Source organism: Engystomops pustulosus, chromosome 2 (assembly GCF_040894005.1).
Source record: "Engystomops pustulosus chromosome 2, aEngPut4.maternal, whole genome shotgun sequence".
NCBI lineage: Eukaryota > Metazoa > Chordata > Amphibia > Anura > Leptodactylidae > Engystomops > Engystomops pustulosus.
The window spans coordinates 249986697-250006011 of record NC_092412.1 but is presented as its reverse complement, the minus strand read 5'-3'; the positions used below and the strand labels follow the sequence as shown (position 1 = coordinate 250006011).

Genomic DNA, 19315 nt, shown 5'->3' with positions numbered 1-19315 from the left:
ACCATAAAGTAATATAATAAATATGCAGGATACCAATGCACAAGAGTCTGGATATGGGGCCCAGTGTGGACAATCATGTGACCATATATGACCATATTTTGCCCGTTTAGAAAAAAACAAGTTCATCGAGGATCCCGGGTACAAAAAATGTTAAAAAAAAAAATCGATTTGTTGGATCACTCCACCCCGACGGGAAATTTACAAAAGTAGCAACAACCTTAAGAGGTAAAAAAAAAACAGAGCAGAACCCTTCAGACCAAAAAATATTACTGTTCAAAATTTTTTTATGTTTTTAGTTTGTTTTTTTTTCATCCCAAAGTTTCCTGCCGTTCGTCCATACAAAGTTTTTCCAAGTTTTTCCGGTGCCAGTCCATACAATTTTTTAATATACCGGAATATGTATGAGCTGACGAGTCTTTACAAGTCTCTGGTCTTCGTCTTGCTCCTGAATTTTTTTCTCATCTCATTTGGCAAACACTCATGAGTGTCGATTTGTTTTATTCATTTTTCGGGAGGCACCCATCGATCTGGATCTCTGAAGGCCAGCCGGAGTATTGGTTACCACTACCTGAGTGGATGACCTAGAAGAAAAAAAAAAAGAAAGACTACAATAAAATCGCTGACCCTTTAGTTATAGGAGCAGATTGAGTATTAAAAAAGAGGGCGGGAGGTCTAAAATGGGTGGGGCTAAGCACCAAGGGGCGTGGCTTATGATGTTACAACAAGCTCTACTTTTGTGGTATCTAGTGGGGTTTTCGGGTCTGATCCTGGACTAGAACTCCTGCTCAACACAAATATTTTTTTTCTTATGTAACTCGAGAAATTGACAAAATCGAAAAAATAATTATGAATAAACCAACTACCGGCACCCAAGGTTGATGTCACCACTTCTGGTCTAATGAAACTGTGAGCCTCACGGCTGGGGAGCTACTGAACAGAGCAGAGCATGTTATATTCCATTTCATTGTTAAATTCCAGGAAGTTCTATTAAAGTTTCTGCATGGGGACTTGTTTTTTGTAGCACTAGTTGTATTATTCCAATGGCGCTTCAACAAATCTCATTAAATTTTATTTTTATGCTCCCCTGATTATAAAAAAAAAAATCACACACTGAGCCTGTTATAAGTTTCTGCATGGGGACTTGTTTTTTGTAGCACTAGTTGTATTATTCCAATGGCACTTCAACAAATCACATATAATTATCTCATTAAATTTTATTTTTATGCTCCCCTGATTATAAAAAAAAAAAAATCACACACTGAGCCTGTTAAAGCTTCTGCATGGGGACTTGTTTTTTATCACACTAGTTATATTATTCCAATGGCACTTCAACAAGTCACATAGAATTATCTCATTAAATTTTATTTTTATGTTCCCCTGATTATAAAAAAAATCCCACACTGTGCCCCTAAAATAGAAAAAAACCTTATTGTGCCTCCTGAATAAATTATAGACTGTAGATGTCTGCAGTCAGGGTGATGACATCATCACTCCACCTGCATCACCTAGTGGCTGAGTTACTATGGGTATAATGGGATAATTTGTGCCACCTTGGTTGTCGCCCCCTATAGGACGGGGGTCACACACAGCTCCAGCCGGCCATTCATAGAGATGGGGCATAAGTGGGGTGACTCCTTTTACCTTTTCTCTTTCAATATTATCAGGGACTTTGCCTCCTTTAATAGCCAAGAACACCCATCCGGAGCGGAATTTCAATTTTCGGATCTCTTTACTTCCGAGTGCTTCAAATGCGTCCTCAGCTGCTTTGCTTAATCTGAAAATACATGAAAAAAACTGTAAATCAAAAAAACTGAAAATGACTTTTTTTATTTTACTACATAACCTGCTATAATGTTAGTGTGCACCATTGCTAAAATATGACCCCTTCTCCCCCCCAAAAAATGGATGACCACTGTGAGTAATGGAGAATCCTCAGGGTCCTAGAGAACTGTAACCATATAGAACAACATTCTGTAGGATCCATATAAACCCCCTTAACATATGATCCTCTTGCCCCATTACATCCCGATTCAGCCCTGTATTATACCCCCGAGGCTCCCCCCCCCCCCCCGCCATTCTTAGATACATCATGGATGTTCCTTACTTTGTTTTTGCTTCGTCAAAACTGGCGACAAGTATAATGGATCCGTTGGGGATCTTGTTGAGGAAATCGACCATCTCTCCTGAGTGATCTAAAAGAAAGCAGAAAATGTGAGCGGCGGCCACAGGACTTATTACCACACAGGTGCCAGCCACGTATCACACAGGTGCCCAGACATTTGTATGGCTGCCCCAATGCACATTGGGTAACAGAGACCCCCAACTATTATGCATCATTTATAGCACCTTCATATTAGAGACACCTCATATAATAACAAATGTATATATAACTATATGTAAGCAGTGACGTAACCCAATGGGGTGTGACTGCGACCGGGCCCGCTGTCAGAAAGAGGCCCCAGGTAATGTGCTGATAACACATGGGGCTGTCTTTGTTATTTGGAATTGTGACATCCACAGGCCCCCCTGTTCCAGAGCACGGACCGGATGCAGAACAGTGTGCTGGAACAGGGGGGCCCACGGGTGACACAATTCAAAATAACTTGTGTTTTGCCAGACCCCCGCTCTGCCCACCCTTCGTCCCATATCAGATGGTGGGTTCCAATCGGGAAGAAGACAGATTGGATCCCACCTTGTAGCAGCAAGCACAGGAGCTTTTTCCCTTCTTCTCCTGCGTGTGCGTCCTGCATGATGATGAAGGAGATCCGACGCATACGCAGGTAATGACGTACGGGTGATATCTTACTAATGGTTACTGTAGGGGGAATATTTTACTATTGGTTACTGTAGGGGGAATATCTTAGTTGCTGTGGGGGCTATTAATAAAGGTTACGGTGGGGGTCAATATGAAAAATACCTGTGACCTGGCTACTGTGGGGAACATTGTGACTTTGCTAGACATCTTATGTTGTTATGTATATATTGTAATACATATGTCTCCTATGAAATTTGAAATTGCCCTTTTGTATCCTTTATTTAGTGTTTGACAGGCCGATGTGGCTGAAATGTCACTTTTTGGACTTTCACATCACTGAGGTTGTGCGCAGTCTTTTTGCAGCATATATTACTTTTGTGGGGGCCCTGTAATTATATTGCCCCATGTTGGCTATCGTGGGGGCGCTATATATGGAGAGCTGTGAGTAGAACAGTATTGTGTTAGTGCTATGAAGTTTCTAAAATTTTTGTTCTGCTAAATCTGCACAGACAAGTATTGGCTGAAAGAAGCTGACACGGGTGTACAGAGAAAATGAAGAAGAGGAAAAATTCTCTAATCAAGGGCCTTATCTGTTACCCGATTTACTGTAAAAAAAAAATGGTGGAGTTGGGTTTATTGCTCTTTTGGCCATAATGAGGGGGGGGCCCATTAGGACTTTTGTCCAGGTGCCCAGAGGACTCTAGTTACACCACTGTATGTAAGTATAAGGATATAGATTACTACTAACCAGTCAGCCTAAACCCTGATCACTTTTGGGACCAGTAAGAGAAGGTATAACTATCGCTGGCTCTCTGGCCGTGCACCACAATGTATGGCCGATACTAAAACTGATGTCTAACATTTACACTTGGCAGCACAATGATGGGTGTGGATCCACCCCGATCACAGACATCACGGAAGCTCTTACCTCCCTCGTACATGTCAAATGTTTTCGTGTCAGTGACCTTCATGGTCGCACCTAGAAGAAAAAAGAAGAAGAATGATAAGACAACGATTATCCAAGAAGAGAAACACTTACATATTGTGCAAGAAGTATCACTTTGCAGATATAGATAGATATAGATATCTCATATATATATATATATATATAGACAGTTAGTCAGACAAACAGACAGACACAGACAGACAGGTATGAGATAGATCTATATTGAACAAGTGGCGATATTTCGGTGTAGGACACCTTTATCAAGCCTTAACTGAAACATCGCCACTTGTACAATAAAGATCACCAACATTTGATTTTGAACCTGGAGTACTGCCCACTTTTTACATTTTCTAGATAGATAGGAAATAGATAGATAGATAGATAGGAAATAGATAGATAGATAGATATGAGATAGATAGATAATAGATAGATAGATAGATAGATAATAGATAGATAGGAAATAGATAGATAGATAGATAGATAGATATGAGATAGATAGATATGAGATAGATAGATAGATAGATAGATAGATAGATAGATAGATAGATATGAGATAGATAGATATGAGATAGATAGATAGATAGATAATAGATAGATATGAGATAGATAGATAGATAGGAGATAGATAGATAGATAGATAGATAGATATGAGATAGATAGATATGAGATAGATATGAGATAGATAGATAGATAGATAGATAGATAGATAGATAGATAGATAGATAGATACTTTAACAATCCTGATGTCAGTACCTGACCACAAACGGCACAACCACAACCAGGCTTGGCGCTAGCTGTCATTCTAGGTAGGTGGTGGTGAACTCACCCTGAGACGTCCCTGTGGGCTAAGGCCCTGCCTAAAGCAGATAAACCGCCCTGACAAGGGCGAACCCATTTGAGTGACCCTACAAGACGGTCCCTGAGTGACCCTACAAGATGACAGGAAAACCTACTTTGTCTGGCAGCTGCTGGATGGTGGAGCGGGCAGGTAACCAGAATACAGGTATAGTCAGTGTTCACACTGGTAACAGAAACCGACACTAGACAGACAGGAAGGTGGGGTCACACTAGGAGATAAAGATACTAGACGAACAACAGATACAGACAGACAAGCGGAGTCAAACAAACCGGGTCAAAACCAAGATGGCGGCAGAGGTACAGATTCGTATAGCAAATAGAATGGTCAGGAGGCAAAGCAGAAGTCAATACACAGAATAACCAGAAACGCAATGGCAAGAGCACTAGATACACAGATAGACTGCAAAATCCAGAACCTAATGAAGGGCTGGGCAGAATATAAGGCAGTAATGGACACCGCCCCCAGCACTGACTGGCTCAGCCGTCCATCACTCAAACCGCAGCTGCAGGCAAAACGAGTACAAAGACACACCCAACTTTCCCAGGATCAGAAATGCAGCTGTCAATCACAGGCAGCTCCTGGTGTGGTTTTCCAGCAAGAAGCCTGAAACCTGATCCCATCAGAACAATTTGCGAGTCCTGACACCAGAAAAGGGAAATTGGTTTTTCCCACAGTACATTCAAAGGAGACCTGCCATGAGAAGTAGATGTGATGGTAGATTCTCCCGCTGCCTCTGCCCTAATCTGTAATGTAATAATCCTAGATCCTAACTTGTTAAAAACTTTATTTTAGTAATATGTAAATTAGCTTGAGAGGCTACTGGGGGCGTGTCCTATCCTGGCCGGATGCTGACAATAGAAAGCTACATAGACACATAAACAACATATAAAGATGATAAGAACAGGAAGTATCCAGCCATTACCTGGCGCCATATTTATCATTAAACAAGGTGATAGCAGACGGCAGGGGGAACGCTTCCATCTTTCACTACTGATTCTCAGAAAGCGGTAACGTCCAATAAATGCAGGTTTAGAATTTCTAAATTTAGTGGATGTAGGAAGTTCCCCAAAATAATCTCCCTGCCTCAGCCCAGCAGCAGGACTTAGGATCCCATAGATAATACATGTGTCCTGCTGCGTTCTAGAACATTACAAGCCGCCTGCTGCAGACATTAGAAGATCGTGCCGAGCCTTTCTTATACGCGCACTCAGAGTAAACCCTCCAATCCAATTATTTATGAATCCTGACTCCTAGGTAATGTAATTTCCGGCATATAAAACGACCTTTTAACCCTCGAAATCAGGGGTCGTCTTATATGCTGGGTCAGGGGGGCACGTTATTGAAGGAAGATTCAATAAGATGCCACCCGCAGCAAACATCCACCCATAGCACCATAGGACCGATTGCGGGGGTTAACTCTTTCATTGCTGGTGGTGGCACGTGGGCGACTTACCTTTCCCCACTGCCCCAAAGCAGCGTCCGTCATCTTCTTTAGGCTACATTCACACGGACGTATGATTTCTCCAGTCCCGTATTTACGGGTCATATATACGTGACGATTTTCATCTGTATGCAGCACGTATGTAACCCGTATTTTATACGTCCCCCATAGACTTCTAGGGCATACGGAACTGAAATACGGGAGAAAATAGGACATGCTCTATATTTTTATACGGTTAGTATACGGTACGGGACGGTACGGATACGACCGTTTTCATACGTCCGTGCGAATGTAGCCTTACTGTTGTGAACGATTGCTGTAAACGCCGGCTCTAATGCCAGCAGACGTGATGACATCATCCTGCCTGCCGCCTTCAGAGCCGAAGCAGCCGTCATTCACAGCAGTTAGGAAGATAACGGACGCTACTTCGGGAACACACTGTGACTACAATGGGGGTCGAGCTAACAGTTAAGGGACCATTGTAGCTACCATGAGGGGCAGTATGGCTACTATGAAGGGGCAGTACCAGCACTTAAAGGGGTTGTCTACTTTCAACAAAGGTGTAACATGGGGTTGAACTTACGATTGACAACAGCAATGTTTATCCCTCTGGCTCCGTTCTTCTTTTTTCCACCTAATAATCTGAAAGACAAGAAAAAGTCATTAATCCTAAACCTCAGACTTGTTGGCAATGGGAATATGTGTCATTATAACTTCATTTCATTAATATTTCAATGGGAATATGAGTCATTATAACTTCATTTCATTAATTTGCATATGTGCCAAGGTTCACAACCGTAAAGTCAGGGTGTGGTTTCATAGAGATGAGACTGCCCAAGAGAAGGAGGAAAGAGAAGCGAATAAGGCTGAGAACATCATTGAAAGAAGTAGAATAGCGGCAGCTTCATAATGTGCCCCTCTGAATATAATGTAAGTGGGGCCAAAGTTACATTTTAGCAGTGAATCTTCTAACTGACTCTGAGGTCAGAAGGACTATGTGGCACCAGGGAGTGAGAAGTCAACATATTGTAAGTGACCAGTGACCATATGCAATACAACAGGGAAAACTTGTTTGATTATCATAAAGAGAAACATAACTTTGTGGCACCGCTATGGGCACCGCAATCATGCCTATTGGTAACAAGACCCCATATGCACAGATGACTTTAGCAAAATGGGATTAATAACTTACGTTTCATCTTCCAGACAAATATCGGGATTAATACTATTAGCACCTCCACTCCGTATCCGGTACACAACCTCAGAGGCTGAGCAGGTCCTCCATGAGGCGCACTTCTGTCCCTTGGGCTGTGGAGCTGCAATACAAACATGTCTATTGGCAAGCTGTGAAGTAGGTGAAAATCTAGCAAAAGTGTGAGATAAAACAATTTCTATCAGAAGCTGTATATGTACATGTCCCAATGACTCCATAGAGCGAACCCTCTTATAGTATAGACCCCCTTTGTGTGATCCCGTTTAAAGTATAGACCCCCCATAGTGTGACCCTTTTTACAGTATAGACTCCATGGTGTGACCCCTCTTACAGTATAGTCTCCATAGTGTGACCCCTCTTACAGTATAGACTCCATGGTGTGACCCCTCTTACAGTATAGACTCCATAGTGTGACCCCTCTTACAGTATAGACTCCATGGTGTGACCCCTCTTACAGTATAGACTCCATAGTGTGACACCTCTTACAGTATAGACTCCATAGTGTGACCCCTCTTACAGTATAGACTCCATAGTGTGACCCCTCTTACAGTATAGACTCCATAGTGTGACCCCTCTTACAGTATAGACTCCATAGTGTGACCCCTCTTACAGTATAGACTCCATAGTGTGACCCCTCTTACTGTATAGACTCCATAGTGTGACCCCTCTTACAGTATAGTCTCCATAGTGGGACCCCTCTTACAGTATAGTCTCCATAGTGTGACCCCTCTTACAGTATAGACCCCATAGTGTGACCCCTCTACAGTATAGACCCCATAGTGTGACCCCTCTTACAGTATAGACCCCATAGTGTGACCCCTCTACAGTATAGACTCCATAGTGTGACCCCTCTTACAGTATAGACTCCATAGTGTGACCCCTCTTACAGTATAGACCCCATAGTGTGACCCCTCTACAGTATAGACTCCATAGTGGGACCCCTCTTACAGTATAGACCCCATAGTGTGACCCCTCTTACAGTATAGACCCCATAGTGTGCCCCCCTCTTATAGTATAGACCTCATAGTGTGACCTCTCTTACAGTATAGTCTCCATAGTGTGACCCCTCTTACAGTATAGACTCCATAGTGTGACCCCTCTTACAGTATAGACCCCATAGTGTGACCCCTCTTACAGTATAGACTCCATAGTGTGACCCCTCTTATAGTATAGTCTCCATAGTGTGACCCCTCTTACAGTATAGACTCCATAGTGTGACCTCTCTTACAGTATATACTCCATAGTGTGACCCCTCTTACAGTATAGACCCCATAGTGTGACCCCTCTTACAGTATAGACTCCATAGTGTGACACCTCTTACAGTATAGACTCCATAGTGTGACCCCTCTTACAGTATAGACTCCATAGCGTGACCCTTCTTACAGTATAGACCCCATAGTGTGACCCCTCTTACAGTATAGACTCCATAGTGTGACCCCTCTTACAGTATAGACTCCATAGTGTGACCCCTCTTACAGTATAGACTCCATAGTGTGACCCCTCTTACAGTATAGACTTTATAGTGTGACCCCTCTTACAGTATAGACTCCATAGTGTGACCCCTCTTACTGTATAGACTCCATAGTGTGACCCATCTTACAGTATAGACTCCATAGTGTGACCCCTCTTACAGTATAGACTCCATAGTGTGACCCTTCTTACAGTATAGACTCCATAGTGTGACCCCTCTTACAGTATAGACTCCATAGTGTGACCCATCTCACAGTATAGACTCCATGGTGTGACCCCTCTTACAGTATAGACCCCATAGTGTGACCCCTCTACAGTATAGACCCCATAGTGTGACACCTCTTACAGTATAGACTCCATAGTGTGACCCCTCTTACAGTATAGACTTTATAGTGTGACCCCTCTTACAGTATAGACTCCATAGTGTGACCCCTCTTACTGTATAGACTCCATAGTGTGACCCATCTTACAGTATAGACCCCATAGTGTGACCCATCTTACAGTATAGACCCCATAGTGTGACCCCTCTTACAGTATAGACCCCATAGTGTGACCCCTCTTACAGTATAGACTCCATAGTGTGACCCTTCTTACAGTATAGACTCCATAGTGTGACCCCTCTTACAGTATAGACTCCATAGTGTGACCCATCTCACAGTATAGACTCCATGGTGTGACCCCTCTTACAGTATAGACCCCATAGTGTGACCCCTCTACAGTATAGACCCCATAGTGTGACCCCTCTTACAGTATAGACTCCATAGTGTGACCCATCTCACAGTATAGACTCCATAGTGTGACCCCTCTTACAGTATAGACTCCATAGTGTGACCCATCTTACAGTATAGTCTCCATAGTGTCACCCCTCTTACAGTATAGACTCCATAGTGTCACCCCTCTCTTACAGTATAGACTCCATAGTGTGACCCATCTCACAGTATAGACTCCATGGTGTGACTCCTCTTATAGTATAGTCTCCATAGTGTGACCAGTAATGTGCCCATATATACAGGATAGGAGTAGTTAGTTCCATGCTGTGCCCGTATATACAGGATTGGGGTAGTAGTACTGTGCTGTGCCCATATATACAGGACAGAAGTAGTAGTACTGTGCTGTGCCCATATATACAGGACAGAAGTAGTAGTACTGTGCTGTGCCCGTATATACAGGATTGGGGTAGTAGTACTGTGCTGTGCCCATATATACAGGACAGGAGTAGTAGTACGGCTGATGAAGCAATAACCCCAGAAAAAAACAGCAGAGGGATCCATCACTTGGCACCTGCACCGATCAAGTGATATTAAGAGCCAAAGTTGGCACCTGGAAGCATGGGAGAGGGAGGAGTGGAGCTGTGCATAATTAGTAGCCCGGAGCACTGGACATCTTGTCCCCATGCTCTGGGGTGCTAATTATAGGTTTCTTTTCTAGGTGATCCTGGTGTGTCATGACTAACGACCGACAGCGCAAGATGGAAAGGAGCGAGGGGGGGGGGGGGGGGTGTATTTCTAGGTTTCTTTTTGTTTTTTCAGCGGTTGATTTTCTTTTAAGCAAAAACTCTAGCATTGTGGATGGATGAACATTCATGTAAATTAAATGAGCAGCTTCCATACTTTTATACCCTGGTGACTTCATCTCCACAGTGAAGGTTCCTTGAATAATACATAAATTCTCTGACTTACCTAAAAGAACAGGTTTGACACCTATCTGCTGCACAGATCCAATGGCGTTCTTTATGGAGTCCTCTGGTAATATCTCGGCAAAGAGATACCCCATGTACCAGGCACATATGGAGGCACATAGCAGGCCCACCACCTTCACCGTATCTGCAAAACAACAGGGTCAACAAGGTCAGACTCAACAGTATTATCCAGGGGTCCACATCAGATATCAGCCCATCATCATAGGCAAACTATGGGTTCTTGGGGCCCTGACTCTCATTTTGTAGATGGAAGCAAACCTTAGGCCTTCTGAACCAGGGTCGTAGAACCTGGCTCCAAAATGGGGGTCTAACATTGCTATGGGGGCCCCTGTCGTCTCTTTCGACCACACTACTTTAGATTGCAAGGGCTCTAAGTCTAGAGCTACACAATTACTTGGCAAGAAGATTACCAACGTTCAGCTAGTTGCAAAGCATCCCCATTGAGATACGGGGACCACAGAAGGTCAGGAGGATTCTTGATGGAGGTATTCCTAACATATCACCAGGGGTATACTTTTCCTTTGATCCCATGGGTAAGCGTGGGGCCACAATAAACAGGAGGCCCCAAACAGAGGAGAAGTGGAAGTTCTCTGGACCAGGTGTTAAAATACCATCTTGGATGTGTGACCATGGAGGAGTCGTATGAGGACCCATTGATGGTGCTACCGGTGCTAATATCCTCCTGCCCTAGGTCTGGGCTGTTAGGGGTCTCCAAGACGTAACTTTACTTGGGACCTCCAAAATGCTAATCCCACCCTTGTCTATTACATCATCATAGAGGAGATCCTTGCTATGTACTTGGACTATGTAGGTGACAGCTGTTGGCCGGTAGCCTAACAGTTACCGTATATACGTCTTTGTACAGGCCATGTATACACAACAGTCACACTATGTAAACTTTCTCAAAAGCATGATGCCGATGAATATGGCGGTTACGGGTTGGTGACTTATGCACATAAGGTCCATTATCATTCATGACACAGCACAGCCACCTGTTATGTACTTAGATACAGACGTATCTCCACCAGGAATAGAAACACAATAAGTAACACAATAGGTCATCGGTAACGTGTCCAGCTCTTGTATTATTCACAATGTTAAAGACCAAAGCCAAACAAGACGTGTAAATTCAGGTGTGACCACTGCAGATTACAGGTGGAAGCTGAGATAGGGCGTTCAACGCTTCAACCTTTAGGACCTGTGAGTACATGGAAGAGTCAAGATGACCTCTTAAGTGGGATGAAATACTGGCACAACAATGGACTCAATTCACGGAAAAAACTAAATTCCCAGTGACTATGATGCTCCTTGACTGTATGTGGACAATCCAACATCTCCCTAAATCTTATCTTCCGAGACGTCTGTGATCTCCGCTGGTCAGTGTGGGACCTTTGATTGATGCTTTCAATGGAAGGGGAAGAAATTTTTGAATTTGCATATTTGGGCAGAGGTTGGGCTTAAAATGACACATGATCAACAGGAACTGACCTCCGAAAGGAACATATAGAAAACCCTCTTAAAGGGTCATCTTGTATATGTTTTGGCAGGGTAACTGCGGCTTCTATATATAGTTGGGCACGATCAAGAGAGTCCTCTGACTCCTCAACAACCATGCAAGATGACTAAATCTAAATGCAGAGTGGGCACCCCAAATTTCTATGTCCATCTTTCCATTTGTTCTTAGACTAATTGCCAGTGTAGAGAAGCCGGACAAGTGCTTTTTGGCTCTAATATTAATATTTTTGTGATGGGACCAGCCAGGAGCAACATCTCAACATCTTCTTCTAAAAACAAGAAATCTGGACCAAAGGTGGACAATCAAACTCTTAAGCTATGTAGAACCACCTATCAACCAATGGCACTTCTTGGGTGTACTGGCCACCAAGCTCCTTAAACCTGTCCTGCCCTGGTCTATGGGAGCAAAATAATAACCTCAGTTATCAATTTTTTCTAGGTTGAACCTTGGAAAAATTCAAAAACTTCTATGGACTCAAAACTATCTTACAGGAACACGTAGATAGTATCTCTGCTCCTAATATATTTTAGTAGCCTGACGTAAGGCAAATGTGTTTATGATGTGGGACAAATATCCTGAAGTAGTCAGCAGATTCCAAAGTCCAGCGAGCGTTAAGTGTTATTTATGCACAAGAGGAGGAAATAAAGTCAAATCCTGGTCTCGCCCAACATTTTTCCTTCATTTTTCTTTCATTTTCTAGAATCAGTAAGCAAAGTAAGGATACTTCATGCTCTGTATATATTAGTGAAGTCCTCAGGGGTGTACATACATAGGTGTAACCTATGAGGTCCTTGGAGTAGATTCCAGCCTTGGTTGGACCTTCATTGGAGCTCAGTGACCAACCTTGATACTTGGTGGCCATAGACCTAGTGGCCATCACTTCTACATGCATAGGTGTAACCTATGAGGTCCTTGGAGTAGATTCCAGCCTTGGTTGGTTGGACCTTCAGTGGAACTCAGTGACCAACCTTGATACTTGGTGGCCATAGACCTAGTGGCCATCACTTCTACATGCATAGGTTAACCTATGAGGTCCTTGGAGTAGATTCCAGCCTTAGTTGGTTGGACCTTCAGTGGAACTAAGTGACCAACCTTGATACTTGGTGACCATAGACCTAGTGGCCATCACTTCTACATGCATAGGTGTAACCTATGAGGTCCTTGGAGTAGATTCCAGCCTTGGTTGGCTGGACCTTCAGTGGAACTCAGTGACCAACCTTGATACTTGGTGGCCATAGACCTAGTGGCCATCACTTCTACATGCATCAGTTAACATATGAGGTCCTTGGAGTAGATTCCAGCCTTGGTTGGTTGGACCTTCAGTGGAACTCAGTGACCAACCTTGATACTTGGTGGCCATAGACCTAGTGGTCATCACTTCTATGTGATTTAGAGTAATTTAAATATCATTTTTATTAAGAAATATTATTCTATTCTATTCATAGACCTAGAGATATGTTGTTGTCAAAAAGCAGATGGTGGAAAAAAATCACTTCTATAAGTTTTAGAGTCGCAAAAATATGTTGGGCATGGCATCTATTGTTCTATTCTCAGAAAGATAAAAATAAGTCTTGCGTAAAACACTGTGTCAAGGTGGTGTTCTCAGAAGAATATAAAGAAGTAAAATCTGAGCCTAGGAAGTTCCTTTAAGGACCCACTTGAAATCCCAAACTCTGAAGACCTCAGAGCAGTCCCCACTACACCCAACCAAATAATACTTCAATGGGTCCCACAGAAAAAACAGTTGGATGTCCAGGGTTAGAGAAGGCAGATCCATGGGTCTAATGGGTGGATTGGTTACATTCTTAAAGGAAATGATCTATATGAGGAAACCCCTTTAATGTAAGAAGCTCAAGTGAAACATTCCTATTGGCCAAATAGCTTCTACAGTGGGACCTCCTTCATGTGCGGAGTAAAGTGCTTCAGTAAGCCAAGGAGATCTATACACGGAGGCCCAATGGTAGAGATATGACATTAGGGTCCAGCAACGTCAAGTTTATGTAAAATTATGGTAGGCCCATTATAGCTTCTTGCAGATAAGCAGAGGGCGGAAGGGTAAATACGTGTTATACAAAGATCATCTTTTTTATTTGCATGGTTTATAGTTGCATAAAGATGTCATCAATATAAAGCAGGGTTACACATTAATCCACAAGTCTCGCTGGCATAAAGGAGGAGGCCGCAAGAATTTATTCACTATTGTTCTAGTCACAGAAAGATAAATAGGAAACTTGGCTGGAGACATCATGTGAGAATCCAAATTATTATTCAGAATATATATAAAAAAAAAAAATCTTGCTGTGCTGTGTCTGACTACGATGGCTTCCTTTGTAGTCTGTTGCCATGGTAACATATTTCAAAGAAAACCTGTGACGTCTTCTACTTTTTAGCCATCTACATTCAGAAGGTCAGATAGAAGTAGATATAGACGATGATGAGGTAGAAGAGCAGTGGATGAAGATATGTCTATAGGTCCAGACTACACGTTTGTATGTAGTCTGATACCATGGTAACATAGGTGTTTGCCAAAGAGCTGTGTGCAATAACAGTCCAAGTCTCAAGTGGACAGCAGCTTAAATCGATGGCTGTCCCAATGGACTGGGCACAGTCCCTAGATCTTCTTTTTAGAGTCAACTGATAAATGTAGATTAGCAGGGATCTCAGAAGTGTTCACATGCACATCCCTTTAATCCTGGCTTAAGTAGAGCGAGTGAACTTGAGAAACAAGATTCTTGAGAAACAAATGTAGAGTCAAACTAAGGAGGAAATAGCAGCCTTGGAAGACAATAAGTTGCCTGAGACAACACGTATAACAGATATCATGAGTAGTGTTGGACTGGCCCACCGGAGCTCCCGAGGATCCTCCGGTGGGTCCAGACTCTGACCCACTACTGGACCTTAGAGGTATCTTAAAACACAACACATTTTGGAGGCTAATAGGGTCTATTTGCTATGTGTTAATGGAGGGTGGGCCACCAGAATAGGTCATGGCGAGAGGGTCATGGCAAAAATCAAAGTGGTTTTTCAGAGGTGGGGCTTGTATAATAAGGACGTGGTTAATCACAGTCTGAAACACATGTTGAACTGCACAGGTGCCTGGGTGTATGGCTCCCCACGCAGGCACCAGGGTGTAAGGCTCACCGGGCAGGCACCAGGGTGTACGGCTCACCACGCAGGCGCCAGGGTGTAAGGCTCACCACGCAGGCGCCAGGGTGTAAGGCTCACCACGCAGGCGCCAGGGTGTAAGGCTCACCACGCAGGCGCCAGGGTGTAAGGCTCACCACACAGACGCCAGGGTGTAAGGCTCACCACACAGACGCCAGGGTGTAAGGCTCCCCGCGCAGGCGCTAGAGTGTATGGCTCACCGTGCAGTCGCTAGAGTGTACGGCTCACCGCGCAGGCTCCAGGGTGTAAGGCTCACCACGCAGGCGCCAGGGTGTAAGGCTCACCACGCAGGCGCCAGGGTGCAAGGCTCACCACGCAGGCGCCAGGGTGCAAGGCTCACCACGCAGGCACCAGGGTGTAAGGCTCACCGCGCAGGCACCAGGGTGTAAGGCTCACCGCGCAGGCACCAGGGTGTAAGGCTCACCGCGCAGGCACCAGGGTGTAAGGCTCACCACGCAGGCACCAGGGTGTACGGCTCCCCGCACAGGCACCAGGGTGTACGGCTCCCCGCACAGGCGCTAGAGTGTATGGCTCACCACGCAGGCAACAGGGTGTACGGCTCCCCGCGCAGGCACCAGTGTTAACCCTGTGTTATTAAGTGAATAATTATTAGCGGGGGCCAAGTGGAGACATATGTAAATGAGCAGGCAAGTGTTGAAATTTGAAAAGAGGCGTCACCCCAGGATTTGGTAGGGACTTGTAGGCAAGGAGCCAAATCATCTTTATCAGGGGATATTAAGGGAACGGAGGGGAGCAGAACTATCAATCCAGGCGTCATGTAATCTACTCTGCAAGGACTAGTCAGACCCGTCACAGTAACATTCTGTCTTCTGGTGACAGCTTCTCCCTAAATTTACATACAAATTTACATTACATTCTAATTATGGAATGGATTTAATTAAAGGCAAAATTCTTGATGGGAGGATCCCTTTAATGTTTCAGCTTTAATGAAAATAATAACAGCTAAAGAAGCAGAAGAGAAAGGGAGAGGAGGAGTCAGGATAAAGAGCAAGCATCACAATGGGGCGTCACAATTACTGGAACTGGACTTTCCGGTTCTGTTGCATAACTTACCCTATATAAAGAACAACTGATCATATCATCGCTATTAGCATGTTACAGACTCTAAATTATGGACGTCACAACAGAAACCAGTTTGATGACATTCGTGAACATCAAAGGATTCCGGTTTGAATTAACCCCAATAACAGCGCCATTCTCTGTGTAGAGGCGATGCTGTGGTACTGCAACCTATATCTCATTTGCTTGAATGGGACAGGAGCTGCAATGGCCTGGGTTGGCCACTACACAGAGATAGGCGCTGATCTTCCTCTATGTTGATTCACAGGCAGCCTGAATAAAGTGACTGCTGGTGGATCCAGAGTGTAAGACACCCGCAGATGTGATCAGATTCCCAATTCTATAGAGAGGTTACAGTGGTAAATCCCTTTAAATGAAGGTTTGCCTATCCCTGGACAATACAGCCCCTACATGAGTCAAAACGTCTCAGGTAATCAGATGTTTGAAGAGTATGATGCCTTTTGGACTCTCTTCACTCGTTACTCAGCACAGCGCTGTACATTGCTTAGTGGCTGTGCTTGGTATTGCAGATCAGGTGATGGGACAGGTGGAAAAGTTGTCACCAGGCTCAGAGGAATAAGTGGTGGTCACCAGAATGCCATGGCCCTTTTTAAAACCTAAAAGTAGGTAAAAAAAAGTGAAGGAATCTGATTTGGGGTCTGCAGTGTCCTGAATTTGCCCGAAAAAGTGGTGTGGCCTATAGAGATCTTCTCTGGAATTGGACAGTACAGTGTTTGGGAGTTTCACAAGAATCCAGCTTGACAGGTTAGGCAATAAGTTTGCTGGTACCGATATATCTACTTGTTGTCAGTGAATAGAAACAATAATGTTCCCATCTAAAAGCAGAAGGTTGACCTCTATTATGTCCAGCAGGAGCCATCCTTATAGTTGCACAGATCTGCTATTGTAGACATGAAGTTATACATCAAGGCTTTGTCAGGCTCCTTGTACTCTGCCATCTCTGCTAAATCCATCTAGTTCGAGCAAGACAGATTCATGCTTAATGCATGTTGTGTTATAACAGAGATCTATGTACAAGCAGTATGCAGTTTGTTCTTGAGCTCCCCCTAATGGAGGCTGCATGACACCAATATTTTCTGTTTAACCTCTAAATTATGCAGAGGTTTTAGATCCCTGTATAATTTTGTTTTAACCCCTGAAATATGTTACAGTAGGAATCAGCTTCTATATTTAAACTATCTACATTAAAACAAAGGCCGCTCACGGATGAAACTTGACTGATAAAGCTGCAGACCTGGCAGCGCCAAATTATACAATCATACAATGGAGCGAGCCTCAGAAGGACGACCATCCTGATAACATCCTTCTAGATTGGCACAGATCCTAATTACGTCTTCAGCGCTGCCAACAGGACACAGTCCACGGCCCAGAAGTTTTATTGTAGCCACAGAACTGATGATAAAGTACACAGGATAATATACGAAGTACAAATAATATAAAGTGCACTGTATAGTATGTAAGGGACACATAATATAGAGTGTATATTACATATGATACATGGTATCGTATATATATAGAACACATGGTATAGAGTGCACTGTACATATATATAACACATAAGATACATGGTACAGTATATACAGAACTCATGTATAGAGTGCACTGTACATATATGGTAAAGTATATACAGAACACATAATATGGAGTGTACTGTATATATATGGTATAGTATATATAGAACACATGATATAGAGTGCACTGTATATATATGGTATAGTATATATAGAACACATATATAGAGTGTACTGTACATGGTATAGTATATACAGAACACATGATATAGAGTGCACTGTAAATATATGGTACAGTATATACAAAACACATGTATAGAGTGCACTGTACATGGTATAGTATATACAGAACACATGATATAGAGTGCACTGTAAATATATGGTACAGTATATACAAAACACATGTATAGAGTGCACTGTAGATATATGATATAGTATATAGAGAACACATGATATAGAGTGCACTGTACGTATATGATATAGTATATACAGAGCACATGTACAGAGTGCACTGTACATATATGATATAGTATATACAGAACACATCATAGAGTCTACTGTACATATATGGTATAGTATATACAGAACACCTGATATACAGTGCACTGTACATATAATTTATAGTATATACATAATATATAGTGGACTGTACATATATGATACAGTATATACAGAACACATGATATAGAGTGCATTGTACATATATGCTACAGTATATACAGAACACATGTATAGAGTGCATTGTACATATATGATATAGTATACACAGAACACCTGATATAGAGTGCACATTACACATATGATATAGTATATAGAGAACACATGATATAGAGTCTACTGTACATATATGGTATAGTATATACAGAACACATGGTATAGAGGGTATTGTACATATATGATATAGTATATACAGAACACATGTATAAAGTGCATTGTACATATATGGTATAGTGTATACAGTACACATGTATAAAGTGCATTGTACATATATAGTATAGTATATACAGAACACATGTATAAAGTGCATTGTACATATATGGTATAGCATATACAAAGCACATTATATAGAGTGCACATTACACATATGATACAAGTTCTATACATGATGCTCTAGTATGAAGAGCTGATAGATCATACATGTTACATGTGTATCGCTATGCAGATACATCGCATATTCCGGGGATCACTTACTTGTGGACAGGAACCTGTAGTTGACCATGACTGTGTGCTGGGCACAGGTGAGCAGTCAGTGAGAGGAGAGCTGAGGGCTGCGCATGCTCAGTGGTTGCTTCCTCCTCCCCACACCCTGAGGGACTGGTCTGACTGGTGACACTACAGGTGTGACTGTCCTACCTGCAGGCGGTGGGGCAGCGGCCTCACACATCACTGCTCACACACCCGACACTGCTACATGTGTGACCCATAGATGTAGCAGAGCCCAGGCTGTACACTGTGCATTGTATCCATAGTGACTGTAACAATGTAGCATCAGTCTCCTTGGCCTCCAGAGCCACAGCTCCTCTCCTGCTGTGCTCTATAGGGGTTCTACAAGAGCAGGATGGCTCTATAGGGGGCTACATTTGATCTGTCTCCTCTATAAGACCTCTATATGGGGCATTTTGGCTTTTTAGAGGACTCT

The 19315-nt window shown here is 43.1% G+C and overlaps 1 protein-coding gene across 1 annotated transcript; it reads right to left on the bottom strand.

Annotated features, from left to right (window-relative positions):
* Nucleotides 1–230: 230 nt before the first annotated feature.
* On the bottom strand, nt 231–19011 carry FAM3B (FAM3 metabolism regulating signaling molecule B). The gene is made up of 8 exons (XM_072138802.1): nt 18868–19011; nt 10364–10507; nt 7194–7317; nt 6585–6643; nt 3684–3734; nt 2105–2192; nt 1642–1774; nt 231–581 (listed from the first exon to the last, which is right to left on the bottom strand). Exons 1-8 carry the CDS (start codon nt 18893–18895, stop codon nt 498–500), a joined length of 711 nt encoding a protein of 236 aa, XP_071994903.1. The 5' UTR covers nt 18896–19011; the 3' UTR covers nt 231–497.
* Nucleotides 19012–19315: the final 304 nt, after the last annotated feature.